We start from the raw sequence: 22,058 nt of genomic DNA on the forward strand, positions 1-22,058 counted from the left end.
CTTCATATCTGCATCCTGTAATAGTGATAGGCAATTGTGTAGCCATTAGAGTAATTTCTTCAGCAGTATAAACAAGGAGTGTCCAGAACAGAGGGGATGAATAATTTTGCAAGCTGTATGTATTACTGTTTGTTTATTTTCCTAAACATATCTTTCAATATGAATCTAATGTCTCCTTAAAATTATTATTTTGGGGGGGCGTGGCGTGGCTTGGACGCTGAAGCAAATGGTCGCACGGCACTAGAGCTCTGCTTCAAACAAGCCCAGCTTACACCCACTTCCACAACATAGCCCAACAAAAGAGTAAGAAGAACCCCGACCAAGGGGGCAAGCCAGGCTTCTTAAAAGCTTGACCAGCTGACCGTAAAGCCTACGGACCGCACAAGGATGAGCAAGATGGCGGCGGGGACGACACACAACCCCTGCAGATATCGCCAGACCCGGGGATCATCCCGGTTACACAGGATATCTTAAAAGCATGCTTGGAGAAAATGTCGGATAAACTATTGCAGAATATCCAATCCTCCGTCAATGCGCTGAGAAAAGACCTGCAAGAGCTGGGAGAAAGAACAGCACAGTTGAACACCGCATGGGCGAATACGCTGAGGCCCATAATGATATGGCTGATCATGTCCAGAACCTGGAAAAGCAGCTTACAACCGCCAACCTAAAAATCTCGAACCTAGAAGATTGCTCGCGCTGACAAAATCTGAGAATCCGTGGCGTTCCGTAAACGGTAAAACCGGCAGACATACAGGAATTCCTCACCAGCTACTTCAAGTGTCTCCTACCAGACATGCCATCAGAGATGCTGCTTCTTGATCGAGCACATTGAGTAGCTAAACCGAAATTCTTACCAGCGGAGACAGCATGGGACAAGTTAACACACCTTTATTACTTCCACGTGAAGGAGGCTATTATGAGAGCGGCAAGAAATCGCACTGACCTACCGTCAAGATATGCACAGCTACAAATCTTTGCTGACTTATCCGTGGTAACTCTACAAAGGAGAAGAGCATTCAAAGAAGTAACCAACATACTCAGGGAGCCTAAGATTATGTACAGATGGGGTCAACCGGTTCGCCTCATTATACAACGTAACGGGACATTCACCCAGGCACTCTCCCCTGAGGAAGGGATGAAAGCCATCGGAACATTATAATTATAATTATTATTATGATATTTATATAGCGCCATCAAATTCTGCAGCGCTTTACAATGGGTGGATGAACAGACATGTAGTTGTAACCAGACAAGTTGGACGTACAGGAACAGAGGGGTTGAGGGCCCTGCTCAATGAGCTTACATACTAGAGGGAGTGGGGTATAGTGACACAGTAACAGAGGGATTGAGGGCCTGCTCAGTGAGTTTACATGTTAGAGGGAGTGGGGTATAGTGACACAGTAACAGAGGGATTGAGGGCCTGCTCAATGAGCTTACATGCTAGATGGAGTGGGGTATAGTGACACAGTAACAGAGGGGTTGAGGGCCCTGCTCAATGAGCTTACATACTAGAGGGAGTGGGGTATAGTGACACAGTAACAGAGGGATTGAGGGCCTGCTCAATGAGCTTACATACTAGAGGGAGTGGGGTATAGTGACACAGTAACAGAGGGATTGAGGGCCTGCTCAGTGAGTTTACATGTTAGAGGGAGTGGGGTATAGTGACACAGTAACAGAGGGATTGAGGGCCTGCTCAATGAGCTTACATGCTAGATGGAGTGGGGTATAGTGACACAGTAACAGAGGGGTTGAGGGCCCTGCTCAATGAGCTTACATGCTAGAGGGAGTGGGGTAAAATTAGACTAGTGACAGTTGCAGAAGAGGAATCAGTCAGGAGCTATTACCAGTTTAATTGATACGCTTTTATAAAGAAGTGGGTTTTTAACGATTTTTTGAAGGAGTGGAGACTGGGTGAGCATCTAACGGAGAAGGGAAGCGAGTTCCACAGGAACGGTGCAGCCCTCGAGAAATCTTGAAGGTGAGCATCAGAGGAGGGAGTACGGACAGAAGATAGACGCAAGTCTTCAGCAGATCGTAAGGGCCTAGACGGGACATACTTGTGAATAAGGGAGGATAGGTCGGAGTAGCATTATGTAGAGATTTGAAAGCAAGAACCAACATTTTAAATTGAGCTCTATATTTTATAGGAAGCATATGTAGGGACTGACAGACGGGTGAGGCATGGGATGTGCGGGCGGACAGGAAGATGAGCCTCGCTGCTGCATTCATTATGGACTGTAACGGCGCAAGTTGGGAGCACGTAAGACCACTGAGAAGCGGATTACAGTAGTCAAGGCGAGAAAGGACAGTGGAATGGACCAACACCTTAGTCGCATCTGGCGTTACGTAGGGGCGGATGCGCGCAATATTTTTGAGATGGAAATGACAGGATTTGGCGATTTAACATGCGGCTTGAAGGAGAGGTCGGAGTCAAAGAGAACACCTAGGCAGCGAGCCTGCGTGGTGGAGCTGATGGTAGCACAGTTGACTTGGAGGGAGACAGACACAGGAGTAACAACACTTGAGGGAGGAAGGACCAGAATTTCAGTTTTGGTCAATTGGGGTTGTTGATTGGGATATTGAAATCCCCAAGTATAAGGGGAGGAGTGCTAGATGAGAGGAAGTGGGGAAGCCAGGAAGAAAAGTGCTCAATGAATAGTCTAGGATAACCATGGGGGCGGTAGATGATAGCAATTCTTAAAGGAGTGGGTTTAAATAGGCGGACAGTGTGAACTTCAAAAGAAGAAAAGGATAGGGCAGGGGAGTTATGATTAGTTGAAAGGTACATTGAGGGGAGAGAAGGATGCCTACGCCGCCTCCTTTACAGTTGAGTCTGGGAGTGTGAGAGAATTGTAGCCCACCAAAACATAAAGAGGCAGGAGTAGCGCTATCAGGGGGACAGCCAGGTCTCTGTAATGGCAAGCAGTCTGAGTGAGTTAGAGATGAAAAATTTGTGTATGGCTGTTGATTTTAAATTACTGCAGATGGAGCGGGCATTCCAGAGTGCACAATGAATTTTGGTAAGTGAGCGTAAAGGGCAGGAACATGGGGACTACACACCCGCCAGCGGACAAAGAAGGCCTCGACACCGCCACGACTCTCACCTGAGTGGAAGAGGGTGAAACCATAAACGCCACAGCCAGCAAAAAGTGTCACGTTTTATAAGACCTGGAGTTACTGATCTTGGACTGACGGAGAACGAGACTCCTATTGTAAGACTATCTACCCCACACATGGAGCTACAAACATGCAATAGACGTGAATAGGTGCAGCTCCCACCTCTCGCTAACTCCCATACACATTACCTCTTAAAATGGGCCGTAGTCGGGGGGCAAAAATACTAAACAAAAAAAAACGAAGGGGGGGGGGGGAACCACACCATCTCCATTTACACTATTCTGATACCTATTTATATGTTTTACTGGTCACTGTATCGCAATGTATGTCCAAGTTGTGCCACTAGTATTATATCAAAGCTACACAGAGCTAGAATTAGTTGGGAGGCACAGTGGGAGAAATAATACAAGGAGGGAAACGACCGCTAACACGGCAGGGGTAGAAGTTCACACAGGAACCAGACAAATGAAAGCAGCGACAAACAGAGGGAGGGAGAGGAAACTTTGCAAATAAGCCCAAAACCACAAGACTACCTCGCAGAAGTTGGGGCACACTGAATCACCCTTGACTAAACAACAGCCTCCACTACACTGCAATTTACAAAAAGCAACCAAACATCACACCAAGTTACAGAGTACAAGACAAAGCCTTAACAATGGAAACACAGCACCACCCCATTTGGTCTATCCACATTAGTAATCAAATCCCCTTTGACAGATAGAACTCATACTGGTGACGGACATAAGTGTAGCCCTTACATTTTCAGATACAGGAGCTCCAGTATTGTAACACGCATGCTAGCTATGTAGTTTGGATTACTAGTTAACCACTAAAAACGATATTGGGCTAGTTGCACGCGATGTTATGTTATTTTGTTTAATGAACAGTTGTTTACGATTGTCAGCCTCTACAGTACCAACCCTCGGTACTAAACCCACCCTGGGCATGGCGGTCCTTACCGCAATCTCCCCCCCGCCCTAGCCCTAAATTTACCTACGAGGAGGCACAAGCTATTAACCTTACAGCGCTGGATGAGAAACAAACACATCACGGGGCGATATGCCTTAAGCCTGGTACAGGATTCGATGGGAACGCGTGGACTCAGATGACTTGAGCCACAGGTACACCGCACCATACTTAAATGCCATCACCTATACAGTGACCTCCAAAAAACGTCACCTCATGTAGTGTGTCTCACCTATCCGCATCAATACCATGCCACAGCGAAATCTAAAACAAATGGGGTATCTATACTAATAAGCAACCGAGTGGCATTGACCATTACATAGATAAAGATGGCCGATTTATTATATTAACATGCACTATCAATGATATCACTTACACCATCGTAAACGTATATGCTCCAAATTCTGAACAACTTAACTTCCTGCAAAAAATCTTGTCCAAATTATTGCCAGTCCGGAGGGGAATGCTAATACAGTGTGGGGACTTTAACCACATCCTAGGCCCCAGACTGTACTCCTCAAAGGAACTGACAGCACGGAGCCACTCATGTAACCTGCGGCTATGCAAAACATACCAAAAAAACTGCTAAACTAACGCAACTTATATGACACATGGAGAGTTCTCCACCCGAATGAGAGCGACTTTACGTATTTCGACAGATTTCCCGTGGAGGCAGGTGCTAACAAGCACTATAGCGACCCTCACATGGTCCGACCACGCACCTATCATCTTAGAGTTGAAAGATAAGTTTGATAGTGACAACAGGAGCCCATGGCGATTAAATGAAACCCTACTGCATGACCAAACATTCTACAAACACATAAAAAACACCCTCGCAAACTACTTTAGGGAAAATCCGCACATCCGGCATCCGTGGAGAATTGTTTAGGAGGGCATACTTCCTCAAACAGACTTCACACACTCAATACGTCACCTGGTACAAATTACTACATGACCTAAACAAAGAAAACCAAACAAATCCTACCCCAGAGCTAAAATGACAGATAGTAGAGACACAAAGCAAAATACAGGCACTCGCACTCAAAATGGTGGGACTAGCTATGCGAAAACTGAAGGCCGCACACTATTCCCAAGGAAACAGGGCAAGCAAAATCCTCGCCTAAAGGCATAGAGACAGGCAAGCCACTTCAAAAACAGCATACCTCCAATCAAACACTGGAGACAAAACTATTGCCCACAAGGCAATTAGCGACACATTCGCGACTTACTAAGAGGCGCTATATAACCTTAAGGAAAATCCACACAAACCCACACCATCAGCTACCAACATTGACGAATACTTACGGGACATTCACCTACCACCTTTGATGCCGGCACAAAGAGAGACTCTCTCAGCCCCTCTTACACAACAGAAAGTTGAAGACACAATAAGAACACTCTGTGCAAGGAAAGCCCCAGGCCCTGATGGCTTTGCAAACACATACTACAAACTTTACACCAACACATTATCCCCTGCACTTACAACCCTCTTTAATTGCGCCATCGACAACCGCAAACTACCCACAGAAGTCTTGCAGGCCCATATCACCACACTCCGTAAACCAGGTAAATCTCCCACGACGTGCCAAAATTTCCGCCCTATCTCCCTACTAAACACAGATGCTAAGCTGCTCGCAAAACTCCAAGCTAACCGACTTAAAACCATTCTACCAGAACTCATAGACGACCAGGTAGGGTTCGTGGGGGGCAGACAGGGCTCAGACAATACCTGCAAAGTATTGGACCTCATGCACGGCACTCGAAGACTGGGGCTCAGGGACGATGACCAGTATCATTGGATGCGGAGAAGGCCTTCGACTGATTGAATTGGCACATACCTGATGAGGGTGCTCCTCAAATTTAACTTCCCCAAGCAATTCATCGCTGCAGTGGAGGAACTATTTAGTCAGCCTTTGGCTTAAGTCCTATATGCATGATTTCTGTCTAACAACATCAACATCACCAACGGCTCTCGACAGGGGTGCCCCCTCTCCCCGCTGGAAACGCTAGCGTAAAAAATTTGGGCAGACCCAAACATACATGGAATACCATAAAAACGGTAAGGAGCACAGTATACAGAGTGATATTAAAAGTACTGTAAAACGGTAACTTAAAATAGCAATAAATATACCTAAACCAGGAGTAAAAGTGCAAGAATTAATAGCAGAAGTAACTAACTCAAAAACTGGTTAAAAAGAGGTCACCAATCCTCTTAAAAGGTAAGTAGGAATATATCAAAAGATAAAATAAACCAGGAGCTAGAACAATGCAATAATAAATGAGTGAATAATACAACTTCGTATAATCAATGGATAAAAAAGTAAGAAATCTAAAATAGTACCAAAATGTCCATATAGTATCCTGATAATTCAAAATGAATGCATGTATATAGTAAAGTCCAATCATCCACGGAATGTAGCAAAAGGGGAGAGCCTTTCCCTGCTATGTATATAGACAATACAGAGCTGGGGGGCCCTATTGCAGAAATGATCTAATTTACTTGAGGACAGTAAATATCAATTAAAAGAAAAAAGGCAGACAAAGAGAAAAAAAGTAGAGCAAGACAGTACCTTGGACAACTGTATGCTTATAAAAAGCAATAACGTGATAAAAGAAAAGAAAAAGAAAAAAAAGGGAAGGAAAAAATGCTTCTAGGTATAAAAATTCAGAATTTTAAAGAATTAATATGTAAATTACATAAAAAAAAAAATTGAGAGATAATAAAAATACAGACAAGTGGCTCCAAAGATCTCAAAAAACTGGCTTGTCTAGCAGACTCCTGATGGTTGAGGTTTGTGGGAGCTGGAGTCTTTGTGTGTGGGCTGTCTGGGAATGAAGTCGGCGTGCGGTTCACCCAGCGTTCCACCAGAAGCCTCTCTCCTGATGTGGATCAACCAGTAGTCTGGAGGGACAGTATTTGTCGTAGTGCTGTGCTGCGATCAGCTAGAGATGATGATGTGCTGAAGTGCTGTCGAGATGGAGAAATTCAGCCGCAGCGCAGCATGAGGTATAGTGTGGAGTCAAGTTCGGCAGTGCACTTTTTTTTTTTGAGTGCCAAATTGCCTAATGCGTTTCGTGAGGGTATGCCTCACTTCTTCAGAGGCTGCAATAGTACACAGTGGTAGTAGGTGGTCTTAAATACCCGAAACAATTTACAATGAAATAGCCACAATTAGCAACAATATCATAATGTTACAATGAAGAAAAAGTTACATAGAGCATTCGAGAGAGGAAAGAGAAATAAAATAAAGGAAAAACATAAAGTAAGTAAAAAGAAGGAGAGAAGTAAAGCATCAATAGAAGAATCAGTGGATAAATAGATAGCGGAGAATAATAAAAGTGAAATAAGACGAGCAGCTTAAAAAGTGACGGAAATAAGAATCTAGTTGTAAGTAATCCAAGATTCCAATGATTAGAGTAATAGATTGTGGAGGGTCCTTAAGGAAATATATATAATAAAATAAATTAAATCTAGGAGACATGAATAGGGATGATTGGACTTATATAAAGACTTTACTATATCCATGCATTCATTTTGAATTATCAGGACACTATATTTTGGTACTATTTTAGATTTCTTACTTTTTTATCCATTGATTATACAAAGTTGTATTATCCACTCATTTATTATTGCATTGTTCTAGATCCTGGTTTATTTTATCTTTTGATATATTACTACATACATGGAATACCAGTGACTATAAGCTAAAAATATTCGTGGATGACATATTGGTCACACTAACGCAACTGATCATCTCTCTGCCCAACCCCTGCCAAGCTGACGGTGGCGGTGAGGGGCGATGAAAGACAGAGACTAAAAGACGCGTTTCCTCTGGACTGGCGATCGGACTACTTAACGTTTCTAAGAATCAAACTCACGAAAAAAAACTCTCAATTATTCCATGCCAATTATACCAAACTACTTAAGGAATTCGAAAACACACTCAAAACGTGGGAGGGGAAATTCCTTTCATGTATAGGCCGAATAGCGGCTATTAAAATTTCATTATTGCCCAAGCTCTTGTACCTCTTCCGGACACTACAGATATCCATACCTACCACCTACCTACGATCACTCACGTACTTATTTCTGAAGTTCATTTGGCAAAACAAAAGAATTAGGGTGGCAACTAAAATCTTATACAGGCCAGTGGTTGAAGGAGGATTAGGTATACCAAATTTATACAACTACCACAAAGCAGCACTACTGAGCACAATGATTACCCTACACAGTGCCCCCCACACCCCTCTGCCCTCAATGGACCGAAATTGAAGCGTACTGGCTGAAAATGGATGCACCGCACTCTATATTCTGGACTGACCATAAATGTTACCCCAAAATACCAATGGCAACACCACTGCAAGCCATTAGCATAACAATCCCCACATTCAACCACAAACCATGGATAGACAGGGGCGTCAAACACGTTTTCCATCTATACCAGGATGGATGCCTAAAAACACCTAAAAGAGCAATATGATCTACCCTCCAGACTCATATTCCCTTACCTCCAGGTAAAATCGCTTCTAGCAAATAATTTACTTACAACGTTCATACAAGCAGCTAAAGACACTGTTTCGGAGTTTGAAGGCATGCATGTCACGCAAGCCCACCCAGAAACCCCTCTCACAGTGCTATTACATGCTATCACCACCACACGAATCATACAAAGAGGCATGGAGCAGAGATATAGGAGGCAAGCTTAGCCTGACTCAATGGAAAAGAGCATGTATGATACATAAAGGCTTAACCTCCTGTGCTCAACACTTAGAAATCCAAAGAAAAATACAATACACTGGTAACTTGGTCCTGGAAAGGATACACAAGATTTGGCCAAACCCCACCAATATGTGTTGGCGTTGTGAACAAGAGGTGGGGTCAATGTTCCACATCTGGTCGATGTGCCCCACTATTAGACCTTTCTGGATCCAGGTTAGCAAAAGTCTTATGGACATACTCCATTCCCCAATATCCTTCAAACCAGAAGTATATCTGCTGTTTATGTTAACCAAAAGACTACACAAAACCCACCTAGCAATAATTTATCACACACTCATCTCAGCAAATCTTCTTATTGCACGACACTGGAAATCCAAGAAACCGCCCGATCTCACACACTTACTCAATCAAATTACACTCGATTGGATTTATGAAGCCATGCACCAACACCAATGTGGACCTAAACCTGTATTAGCGAAAGCAAAAACAATATGGGGCATGTTCACCTAAGACAGGGTGCTAAATAACCAATGAACAAAAAAAAAAAAAACACACACACAAAAAACAGTGGAGACAACATATTTACATTTAACTGCTAGCAGAACAGGTGACTTAGGAATTGATAGATGCAGGGAAAACTCTGAAATAGGCAGAGTGGTCCAGAGAACCGAACACCTTCGTCGTCCTCTCCCCCCCCCCCATCACCTTCTGTATCCCCCTTATGCAGTTCTAGCTGCGCAATTGACCCTTTTAACTTACACTTCAACTCTCTTGTTTCTTCTTCCTTGGTCCTTCTCTTTCTTTAATTAATTAATTAATTAAAATGCAACTGGTTCGTTGCGGCATGTAAATGTATCTGAATTTACCCATTGTATGAGACACAGTTATGCAACGTTGCAGTATTACTATATACATTGTATGATGAAGGCGTTCACTAACCTGTTGTATACAGAACTTGCCTGCATGACCCAATACAAATTGTCAAATTGAAAAAAGATTTTTATTATTTTTGAGTTTTTGTGTTTTCAGAAAAAGTTATCGCACAGAACAAAAGTTCAATATATAAATTGGTTTTCAATAAAACGTTTACATTTGTCAAGAATTTGAATACTTCTGCAAGGTACCTTGACCCACCCTACATTTACCTCGTTGACCCCTATTTTAACTACTGTTTTAGATTTAACACAATTAATTCTGCTTTTTCAGATTATTCTCAGTATCAGCGGAGTTACGACTGTGCCGAGGACCGCAGTGCTTTTATATTAAACTATTCATTGTTGTTCATGGTTGCCTGGGAACTGGCGAATAGAATGTGCATGTTTTAATCACTGGGAGCCAATGAAATAGCATCGGGTTGGGGGCGGGGCCTGACTGCCATGCTGATCAGTCACGTAATGTGTGAGTGAATTTTATACCTTTTGAGAAACCTTTGACACCATTTACTGGAATTGCTGCAGTGGCTTTTATCCTGCAACATTGAGGGCGCACACCTTTTGGAGAAATTTCCCAACAGTTTTAGTAGATTTCTTTTTAGACCAGTCCTGTACTTAGTAACACAGGTGTGAGGGAGACGGCTGATCTCTCCACCCTCAGCCTCCCTGGAATCAGAAGCCTCTGATTTGATCCTCATTTCACTTGCAAATTGAACTGATTTAGAATAAAACGTCTCCAACTCAACTGCTTGCCTATCTGTTTTACAATTCGGTTTTCAGTTCTCTGTGTTAAATGAATACACCTCAAATATATTAATCAGATTGCATTGATTAACATAAATATTTGTCAATGGGTAATTCCATTTGAATAAACTTATAATCAGAACTATTTTACAAATGGTCTGTTTGAAAAGGACACCCCCGCGAAATGTCTGAACATTTCCTGAATTTTGAGTATTAAGCAGCTTTAAAAACTCTCCAGTTAGTCCTGTAGTCAGAGAGTGTAGACAACACAGAAGGCTGTGTGTAAAAATAAGGAAATCCATGGGAATGTCTAAAGCTAGAGGGCTCTTCTTACATTCTGTGATGTTCTTCCTGTAAATTCTAGTGTAGAAAAGAAAACCTCAATGTTTAAACAAGCTCTCCGATCCTCACAACATCTTCATCTCAATCAAGTTGTTACGAGTCCTCGGGTGCTGTCCTGCTCTTACAGTATTAAATCATTTTCGAATTTAAGATCGAAGTTGTGTCCCGAGGCACACATCATGCCACTGTGCTTCCCTTGGTTCTGTGCTTTTAGGGGAAACATTGGTTTGGTGGCCATTGACAGGCTGAGAGCGTGGAAGAGACACTAATGCAAGTTCTCTCTTTTGTGTAGGTAAGTGACTGTCACATTTCTAATCTCTGCAAAGCAAGGTGTCAATTTGCAGACTTTGTTTCTTGCAGTGTTGGGTAAACCGGTTAGACTCCATAGACTGGAACGAGAGGCGTGTGATTAGCCAAGTGAGTGTCTTTTATAGTGTAATGTTTTTAATTGACATATTTTCTAATTAATTAGTCTGGGATGTCCCTGTATTAGTTGAGAAGACATTTCACCTATAGTGTGTAAACTTCAAAACGATCTCTTTACCTTATTGGTCAGCAGCTGGCAGACCTGAGGAACGTAATCAATCAAACACCCTCCACCTGGAAATGTCGGGATGTGAAGTGCAGAGGACCCACCGAGTGCACTGGGGAAAACAAGAATGGAAGAAAAAGAAAAGATTAAACAGGGGCTAATTTAAGGGCTTCTCCACTTAGGGTGACTATTTTACCCTGAGCTCAGTATCTCCAAACAACACTGAGCAATTGGCATTCTTGGAAAGCAAAGGGTTTTCTTTATGACAGTACAGAGACCTATTGGTGGCCATGGTTAGTGTAGAAGCTTACATAAAAACCTGTACAGGTTCTGGGAGACCCACTTACTTACTGAGTGCACAATGTAAAATGAGGGAAGCATGACAGAATTCTGCAGCTGCTGAATATAGCGTAAAACTGCAAAACTACAACTAAATACAGTAATGCGTCTTAGAACTACAATAATTGTGTTTAGAATTCAGAATTTAGTCTGTGTAAATAAGATACATTGGTCTTGATCTAACATTTCAGTTGAAAAAATTGTTACTAACAAGTCAACTAAAATGTCTCAGAACTGCCCGCCCCTGGTCATGCCTCCAACCACACCCCTACAAATACAGTGCCCCATCTTTGTACAATTGAACGGTCTGGATTAATACATTGTTTTTAAATAAATTTTCGTTTTAAATCTGTAAGCTTAATAAAGTGTATATTTATTTACACACCATGTCATCTTGTTCCTGGACTCTGTGGATAGGTGGTGTGGGCTCAATGCCCGTGGGAATATTACTACTCTGATATATTTTGTTTCATATACATTATCACACTATATACCTTCTCTCTTCCAAGACTATATCATAGGACTATATTTTTCTCATTTCATCAGAGCGGAGTGGTCGCCTAAATATACCCAGAAGCCCATACAGTCAGAGCTCACTTTTGTAGCTCTGGAACATGTGAGTGTTCCATTTTTAGATATTTCATGAAACAGTTTTAAAGTTTTACACTATTTTCTATATTCATACATTTTATTTTTTTTTACATGCTTTATTTTTCTTGTGCATATGAATGTACGTGTCATATTATCCTGCAGAGCCACAACAACTATAGCAGGCGCATTAAAAGTGGTGGTCAACATGGCTTGCGGCAGACAGCACAATTTTATATTTTATAACATAGAACTTGCTAAACAGGCTAAATGGTAAGATTGCGTTAAGATAATAATAAACATAGATCACTTAGCTTGGCTGTAGTTATGATAAGGGTATGCCCTGGGTGTGCTTATAGTGGGTTAGTGTAAGCTAGAGTTAACATTTTGACAGTTGTGTTATAGGTCGCACATACAGTGAGGTGACAGGTTTAATGACATAGTGTATGAGGATTAAAGGTACAGTACGTAGTTGAACATAGTTTGGAACAGGTTAGGTACTGTTGTGCTGTGTAATGCTGTCTGGTAATTTGAATGCATGTCTATTGGGTGTGTGACAAGAATTGTACAGTAATCTATACCCAAAGGCTTAGTATGTAAACATGCTGAGGCTAAACAACAGTCTACAGATAAAATATCACCCTGGCTGATTGAAAGTTCATGAGCTGGCACACGCTCCTAAGACCATCGACATGGCGGGCTTGATGCTTCGCAGGTGGTGGCGGACACATGGTCAGCCGATGCCTGATCTGCTGTGACAGGGTGTTGGTGTCTTTCAAGGCTGGGGCTCTGGCGATGACACTTCAGGCGCGTCTCTGGGCTCCTCGCTGGTTTTCTGTGGGCCGCATCAGGAGGTGAGTGTACTCCGGGATTGGCGTGCAGGCGTTGTATATTCCGTATATTCTGTTGTGCTGCTGGGAATCGTTGCTTGGCCATCTTCGGGGCTGCCGCTCTGCAGGGAGTGCGAAGGGCAAGAGTGTGGTCGGCCCTGCTGCGAGAGTGCCTCGCTCGACGGCGGGATCATTAGTTACAGGCAGGGGTGATCGTTGAGCGGGGTCCCGGTCTGTTAGTGCAGCAGCCGCTGTGGGTTCGGTTAGGCCTCTGCCGCTGTCCTCCTCTAGCTTGGCTCGTTGCGTGGGCGGGTATGTTGGGCTTTGACCCCCTGGACCCGAGACTGGATGCCTCGCTGGGTGCTCTGAGCTCCGCTGTAGAGCATTCTCCTCTGCGGACTCCGGCGCACATGGCGTCCGCCATTGGGTATTGCGGTCGGGCCCTTGAGCGTGGTGGTGGCGTCATTCGGCTCTGGCTGCCTAGCCTCTGGGTGAGGACCGGGATCACCCCCACCGGTCCATAGGGGGGGGGACAGGGCCGGGTCCCTCCGTATTTGGGCCTCTGGTCGGGGACCGTCGGGCAGGATAGTGGGGCAGCGGCCGTCCACCCCACTCACCGCCGGCACAGGCCCCAACTTGATAGTCGAAGGCCTCACCTCCAGGGGACTGCAGCTCGGTGAGACAGCCTCACCCTGGATCCAGTGTCCCCGTAGTACAGAAAACCAGTGCTGTTGGTCGGTATCCAGGTCATTTTACATAGTTCATGGGCTTAAACGTGTGTGAATTGCAGGAGCTGATCTGGTCCGCGACCATCCAGCCCGGCGGTCCGGCCCCGCCCCCCTATATTCATACATTTTAACGGTACATACACAGATTTTCGAAAGGCAGTATATAAGATAAGTGACACACCTAGGGAGGGCTGTTAGTAATATTTTCACTTTACTCACTGCAAATTAATGAATTTAGCGCTCCACTGAAAGATTTCTTGGGGGTTATTTTGAGGTATTTTATGTGTTTTTGGAGAACTGCAGATATCAGTGTGGTAGCAGCTGATCACAATAATAGTATTCACATATTAAAGGAACACTATAGCGTTTTATTTGCTTACCTTAATCCAGCACCAGGCTCCCTCGGCACTGGTGACTTCTCCGAGCGCATCAAAACCTGCCCATAGGAAAGCATTACTCAATGCTTTCCTATGGGGATCTATTTTGATGCTGGACTCCGTCCAGCGTCAAATAAGTGCAATTTACTCTGTGTAAATCGCGGAAGCAGTCTCTAGTGGCTGTCAGAGAGACAGCCACTAGAGGCTGGATTAGCCCTGCAGTGTAAACATAGCAGTTGCTCTGAAACTGCTGTGTTTTCAGCTGCAGGGTTAAAACTAGAGGCCGCACAATTTATGTTGCTAACTGTATTACACTATATTTTATTTCATGTTCCTTTGTAGATTTATTCAGCCGTATCCCGAATAGTTGTCTTTGTTTTTTTCCTTAAAACTAGAGGGACCTGGCACCCAGACCACTTAATTGAACTGAAGTGGTCTGGGTGCCTATAGTGGTCCTTTAATATTTTATTATTTATTTAGTGTTTTACTAGTGCTTCACGCAACTTAAATTTGTTTTTATGTTATTAGTAAGACATCTAAGCTTTCTCAGCCTTCCCCCACCACACCGCCACCCCTAAAATGAAAGTGTCCCTCTTTGTGCATTTGAACTGTTGGTGGGTATGCTGATGGCTTTTATTTGCTATTGGGGAAAAAAGGAAACTGGGAGCACATTCAGAACATGCATTTTTCAGCAGTAGTGCTGCCATAGAGACCACAATTTATACAAAATACAGATTTAGAAACAGCGCACCTACAATAATACAGTTTTAAATTGTACAAGGCTACCTATAATTACCCATCTCAGGTAGGTGATTTTAAGTAGCCATGTAAAACTGTATTTTTGTGTGTGCTGTTCTGTATTTGATCTGCTATTAAAACATGTTTCTTTTATATGAGTTATTACAACCAGTGGGTGACTATCTGACAGATTATCTGATCCCGAGCCGGAGGCCCAGCAACTCGATACATTGTTACTGCTATGTTACAATGCGATATTTCATATCATCGAATTCTGACTACAGATCCCAAAATGTTACATAAGGAAAAATAAATAAAAGGATTAAATAAATTATAAACCCATATGGAAAACCAATTATCGGACGAGCAGTTAAAATGAAAATAAAGCAACATATTAAATGTCATAAATATACATTGTGAAAACATGTATATGGTTTGCATTGGATGCACCCCTGTAGTGTTTAAAATATCTACATCACCAACAACAGGGAACATTCTATGATGCTGATCTGCTATATCCGTGCTACAGAGAGCTAGATATATTATATTCAAACTATGAATACAACATCCAGAACATGGTGCAGTGTTTGGGGGATATGTATTCACACAGAGTTACCCACAAACCCCTTAGTGGCCGTGGACGTACAGGGTACGTCAGACAAAAAACGTTGTTAACGGCCCCTGACGTACCCTGTACATCCACGGCACATTTGAGCGCTTTCAGCCCCTCTAAGGGTATTGCAGCGATGCCTCGATGTTGAAGCATCCTGCAATATCACCCCTTACTGCAGGGCGCCACTTCCGATGCTCTGCCTGTGTGCTGAGTGCCTCGAGGGGTCGAGGCACTCAGTAAAAATAATAAAATAAAAAATATTAGTAAATACCCTCCCCCCCACGACTACTAGGTATGTCCGAGGTAATCCTAATTACTTACCCGATCGCCACGGGACAGCCCAGACAGTCCCCCCTCGGCTAAATAGGACCACATTGGCCATGTATCGTAGGTGTCCATAGTGTTGCCTGCAGGGGGACTGTCTGAACGGACATCCAGTCCCCCTGCTAGTGAAAAAAAAAAAAAAAAAGGTTTCAAATAAAAAATAAAGTTAAAGGGACACTATAGTCACCAAAATAACTTTAGCTTAAAGGGACACTATAGTCACCAAAATAACTTTAGCTTAAAGGGACACTATAGTCACCAGAACAACTACAGCTTAATGTAGTTGTTCTGGTGAGTATAATCATTGCCTTCAGGCAATTTCATGCAAACACTGCATTTTCAGAGAAAAGGCAGTGTTAACATTGTCTCTAGGGGCACCTCCAAGTGGCCACTCCTCAGATGGCCACCGAAGGTGCTTCCTGGCTCAGTGCTGCACAGTAGACAGCCCTGCCATTCAGCGTCTCCACGCTCTGCATGAGGATGCTGAATATTCCTCATAGAGATGCACTGATTCAATGCATCTCTATAATGAGGTGCTGAAAAAGACTGAACATACCCCATCTGCAATACCCTGTAACTTTCAAAACCACTATAAAACCTTTACATGGGGATTACTGTTTTACTCGGTAGACTTTGCTAAACACAAATATTAGTGTTTCAAAACAGTAGAACATGTTATATATATATCACATATTATATTGTCAGTAAAAGTGAAGTTTCTTGCATTCTTTACACACAAAATGCACTGATGATATCATTGCTGTCATACGTTTTACTGTTTTGAAACACTAATATTTGTGTTCAGCGAAGTCTCCCGAGTATAAAAGTAACCCCATGTAAAGGTTTTATAGTGGTTTTGAAAGTTACAGGGTCAAATAGAAGCGTGGTTTTCCGTTTTTTCACATTGAAATTTGACAGGTTGGTTATGTTGCCTTTGAAAGTGTATGGTAACCCAGGAATGAGAATTACCCCCATGATGGCATACCATTTGCTAAAGAAGATAACCCAAGGTATTGCAGATGGGGTATGTCCAGTCTTTTTTAGTAGCCACTTAGTCACAAACACTGGCCAAAGTTAGCGTTCATGATTGTTTTTTGCATTTTTAACAAACAAATATAAATGCTAACTTTGGCCAGTGTTTGTGACTAAGTGGCTACAAAAAAGACTGGACATACCCCATATTGAATACCCTGGGTTGTTTACTTTTAAAAAAAAATATGTACCTGTGAGGTGTGTTTCAGAGATTTATGACAGATCACAGTGTTACAATGTCACTATTAATACAATTTTTTTAAATATATATTTTGAAGCACCAATGTCTTATTTGTACTTATAGCCCTATAACTTTCCAAAAAAACTAAGAACATGTTAACATTGGGTATTTCTAAACTCAGGACAAAATTTAGAAACTATTTAGCACGAGTGTTTTTTGGTGGTTGCAGATGAGTAACAGATTTTGGGGGTCAAAGTTAGAAAAAGTATTGTTTTTTTTAAATTTTTTATATTTTTTTTATAGTAAATAATGGTATCTTTAGAAAGACCATTTAAAGGGACACTCCAGGCACCCAGACCACTTCTGCTCATTGGAGTGGTCTGGGTGCCAACTCCCACTACCCTTAACCCTGCAAGTGTAATTATTGCAGTTTTTTTTAAACTGCAATAATTACCTTGCAGGGTTAAGTCCTCCCCTAGTGGCTGTCTATTAGACAGCCACTAGAGGGAACTTCCTGGTCCCTAGCACAGGTTTTCTGTGCTAGAGCGTCGCTGGATGTCCTCACGCTGTGTGAGGACCTCCAGCGTCGCTCTATTCCCCATAGGGAAGCATTGAAATTAATTTTCAATGCTTTCCTATGGGGTGCGCTGATGCGCATGCGCGGCATTGCTGCGCATGCGCATTAGGTCTCCTCGGCCGGCGGGCGAGGTCAGTCTCGCCCAATGGCCGACGTAAGCAGAAGGAGGAGCGGCGGGGGAGGAGGAAGCAGCGACGTGGGACCTGTCGCTGCCTCTGGTAAGTCATTGAAGGGGTTTTCACCCCTTCAGCAACTGGGGATTGGGGGGTGGGAGGGAGACGGACCCTCCAGTGCCAGGAAAACGGATCGTTTTTCTGGCACTGGAGTTTCCCTTTAATGGCAAAAAAAATGGTATATGATAGGTGTGAGTACAGTAAATGAGTAAGAGGAAAATTACAGCTAAACACAAACACCGCAGAAATGTAAAAACAGCCCTGGTCCTTAACGGTAAGAAAATTAAAAAGCGGTCTGGTCACTAAGGGGTTAAAGTGAGAATTCTAAGTGAATTTCAGACTCAAGGTAAAAGTAGCCAAAATGAAAAATGATCTAACTCAGATATGATTACAGTTTGGCTACTTTGGCCTTACATCTGAAATTCACTTTGAATTCTCACTTTAGTGGATAACTCTGTCAGTGCTGCACTCTAGCACCATTGAGCTTTTTAACACAATGGAATTTTACAGGGGTGATTGTGTACATGTTTCATATTTAGTTATATGCTGGTGTTGGCTTCACTACTTTATCACACCGTAGTGTAAAGGAAGGGCCGACACTAGTGTTGGAACAGCTCTGACTAAATACAGTATTTGACATTCACAACCCTACGCTCCATAAGTCACACATTGGATCTAAAATTCTTCAAATATACTCAGGCTGGGCGTCTATTTTGGGGACAGATATGGAGTTTCTGTTTATTTTTGTACAATTCATCTAATGGCCAAAATTAGCGGTTGCATCATCACTAGAGTCCAGTGATCCAGCTCTACGAAGCACCATAACCTCACCACGGCGTTTCACAGATCGGTGGTGTGCTGTCACAGTTCCTAACTTTGTCTCACTTTAATCTTTCCATTACTATGGTGGAGGTCTGTCTATGTAACTCACCTGTACATATATTTTAAACAATAGCATCTTTTACTTTTTTAATGTACATTTTTGGCAAACTGTAATTTGTTGTTTTGTTTGTGAGGTTTGCATATTGTGGTAAACCCACTGAGGTTTTGCTGGTGTATTCTTATCTTTTGGTGCTCTGACATCTCTAAGCCTACATCCTGTAGGCTAGTTTTCATCTGTTCGATAGACAAAAATAGCTTTTTCTTCACGTCTGCAAACATGTTTTAGTCACACATCAATGTGCCTCCACGTTCTACCAGCAGTGTACTGCAATGTTCTTGCTTCTTAGAAATGCATTACACTGCTGATTGTGACACACCCAATATTTAGGTTAGAACTGATTGATTTACTTGGACTGTTCTGTGATTGCTGCTTCACTCACAGCGACACTCGTTTCATTCCAATATTGAGAAACAATACCAACAACTCCAAACACAAATGCCACAGCTAGAATCATGTCTAGACTTTATAGGCTCATTTACAAAGTTGTCTGTAAATATCTGCTGTGAGCTGTCACTATTAACAAGAGCTAGTAGCGTGTAGCAGCAACTAATTACCACCAGACTTCACACCTAAATGATAATCACAATGATAATGGGTGACACTGCAGATAAAAACCAGTCACATAGTTGCAGTTTGCTGGTAAAGCACAAAAACACACACCTGAGCATGCGCACCGCACTCTGTGGGTCCAGTAGTGACACGAAAGTAGTGGGTAACTGGTAAAATTCAGTGACAGGTTTGGAACAAGACTTTTTGTTTTAGTAGTATGTATAGGGATTCAGCTGTTGTTAACCTCTTTTCACCAGGTCATAGCGTTATTTCTTTCGGGGGTTAGTGGCAACTAGTAATAAGTACCGATAGGGTTGGAAAAAGTCAGAAAACAGTCGTTAAAGGGACAATGTAGTGCCGGGAATACAAAGCTGTATTGTTGGCACTACTGATCCCTCTGCGCCCCCCCCCCCTCGCACCGCCCCCTCCCTGGTAAAGAAAGGGTTTACCCTTTTTTTTTTACTTACCTTATCCCAGCACCGATGTCCCTATGTGCTGGGACAAAGCTCCACCCCCTCCTCCATCCTGCACATGCACGGCAAATGCTAAGCGTACATTAGTCTAGACCTCCCCATAGGAAAGAATTGAATCAATGCTTTCCAATGGGGAAAAATCTGACGCTGGAGGTCCTCATGCAGAGCGTGAGGACATCTAGCGTCAGATAATGGACCAAAAGTCAGTTTCGATTCTAGAAGCGCCCCCAGTGGCTGTCTGATAGACAGCCACTGTGGGCAGACTAAGTGCTGCAGCATAAACATTGCAATTCTCTGGAACATGTTTTACATTGCACCACTGGGTTTAAAAGGGACACAGCAACCAGACGACCTCAATGATCTGAAGTGGTCTGGGTGCCTACAGTGTCCCTTTAAGTAGTAGTTAGCAGACCCCATGGAAAATAATGGAAGCAGTTAGCCACTACCTAGAGATTAGCTTTCAGCAGCGGTATCTGGTAACTCCCTTCCAATCTGCACTCAGGAAACAGCTGCAACAGACACTAAGATGTAGCGTCTGGACACTAAAAAGTAGTGGCAATGACTAATGTGCGAAAAGGGAGGAATAACAGTTATACTAAAGGTTGCAACTCCGACACAGGACATGGTTGGTGGATGTCCTCATTTTAAATGCATATAATGAGGTAACAATTATCCCCAATTTTTACAAAGCAATATAAAGCTATCGTATAAAAAATAAAGAAAACAAAATATATAAGACTAAAATAAAGGAAAGAAAATATTTTACAAATCAGATGTCATCTGTGTACAGGAAACGCATTTTAAAAATTATAAAACACATAAGATTATGTCAAAGCTTTTCCCAGTCCAATATCATAGCACTTATAAATCCAAGTCTAGAGGTACATCGATTTTCTTCCACAGGAATGTAGCATGTTCAACGAACAAAGTAATGACGGATGATGACGGGAGGTATTTAATATGGATAGGTTCACTTAACACTATTGAATATACCATAGTGAACGTGTATTTTCCCAACACCGGTCAGTTGCAGTTCTTTAGGAAATTGATGGACTTAGTGGGTGAGAATGTGAGAGGCAGCTTGGTAATGTGTGGCGATACGAATTTTGTTATGGATGGTGAATTGGATAACGCTAGGGAAGACAATGATCAACAACATAGAGGGGACAGCGACAGATTAGCTAACAAATGTTCCAGATACATGATTGAATGTGGTTTATATGATTCCTGGAGACTGATGCATGAGAATGAAAGAGATTTTACGTATTATTCTGTATCTAAAAATATGTATTCCAGGCTGGACAGGTTTATGGTCCAGAGCGCTTTAATCCCGCACATCTTGAAATCTGATATCTTAGACATTAACTGGTCTGACCATGCTCCAATCATAATGCATATTGACGAAATTGTTTCCTCAGCCCCGAATAGATCCTGGAAGTTAGGCGATTATTTATTAAACGATGTTGTGAACAGATCATTGGCAGAGAAACCCTTGAGCGATTATTTTTGGAAAATGCCTCACCCGAGGTTCCTGGCGAGGTGTCTTGGAATGCGCATAAGGCTGTATTAAGAGGTCATTTTATTTCTAGAGCGTCTCACCTGAAGAAACTTAATAGCAATAATTTAAGAACATTGGAAAAAGAATTGTACAATTTGAATCAGGCTAATAAATTTGGTCCCTCGTCTTCCCTATCAGCAATGATAGGAGAAATTAAGGCTAAAATTAACAAAATTAATTTAGATCGTACATCTCTTATGGTGAGACGTCTCAGGAAAACATTTTACTTAAAAGGCAACAGGGCCTCTACTCTTTTGGCATCCAAACTCCGGCATGTGAATGCACAATCAAAAATAGCGTATTTACTTGATGATCAGGGGTGAAAAGTGTTTCATCCTACTAAAATCAGTGACATGTTTGCAGAGTATTATAGTAAACTTTATAATTTAGAATGCGATTCGAACCTTAGCCAGCCTTCTGCAACAACCATTGATAAATTTTTAGACAGAGTGACATTGCCTCGGCTGTCTCTAGGACACTTAGAAAGCTTAGAATGTGAAATATCAGCAAAAGAGATAGCTGAGGCGATCAAACTTATGCCATCCGGAAAAGCCCCTGGTCCCGATGGATTCACTATTTTATATTATAAAACTTTTCAAGAAATTTTAATTCCCCACATGACCAAATTATTCAATTCCTATAAGTCCGGGGGAACGATGCCAGAGGAGTCCTTGTGCGC

The 22,058-nt window shown here is 42.5% G+C and overlaps 1 protein-coding gene across 1 annotated transcript in view; it reads right to left on the minus strand.

Annotated features, from left to right (window-relative positions):
• The window catches only part of BABAM2 (BRISC and BRCA1 A complex member 2), a 259,581-nt gene that overhangs the window by 104,557 nt on the left and 132,966 nt on the right, over window positions 1-22,058 (minus strand). The window contains exon 8 of the mRNA XM_063444100.1: window positions 11,369-11,468. Coding sequence (XP_063300170.1) covers window positions 11,369-11,468 — 100 coding nt within the window. The remainder of the gene's footprint in view (window positions 1-11,368; window positions 11,469-22,058) is intronic.

This window comes from Pelobates fuscus, chromosome 2 (assembly GCF_036172605.1).
Source record: "Pelobates fuscus isolate aPelFus1 chromosome 2, aPelFus1.pri, whole genome shotgun sequence".
Lineage (NCBI taxonomy): Eukaryota > Metazoa > Chordata > Amphibia > Anura > Pelobatidae > Pelobates > Pelobates fuscus.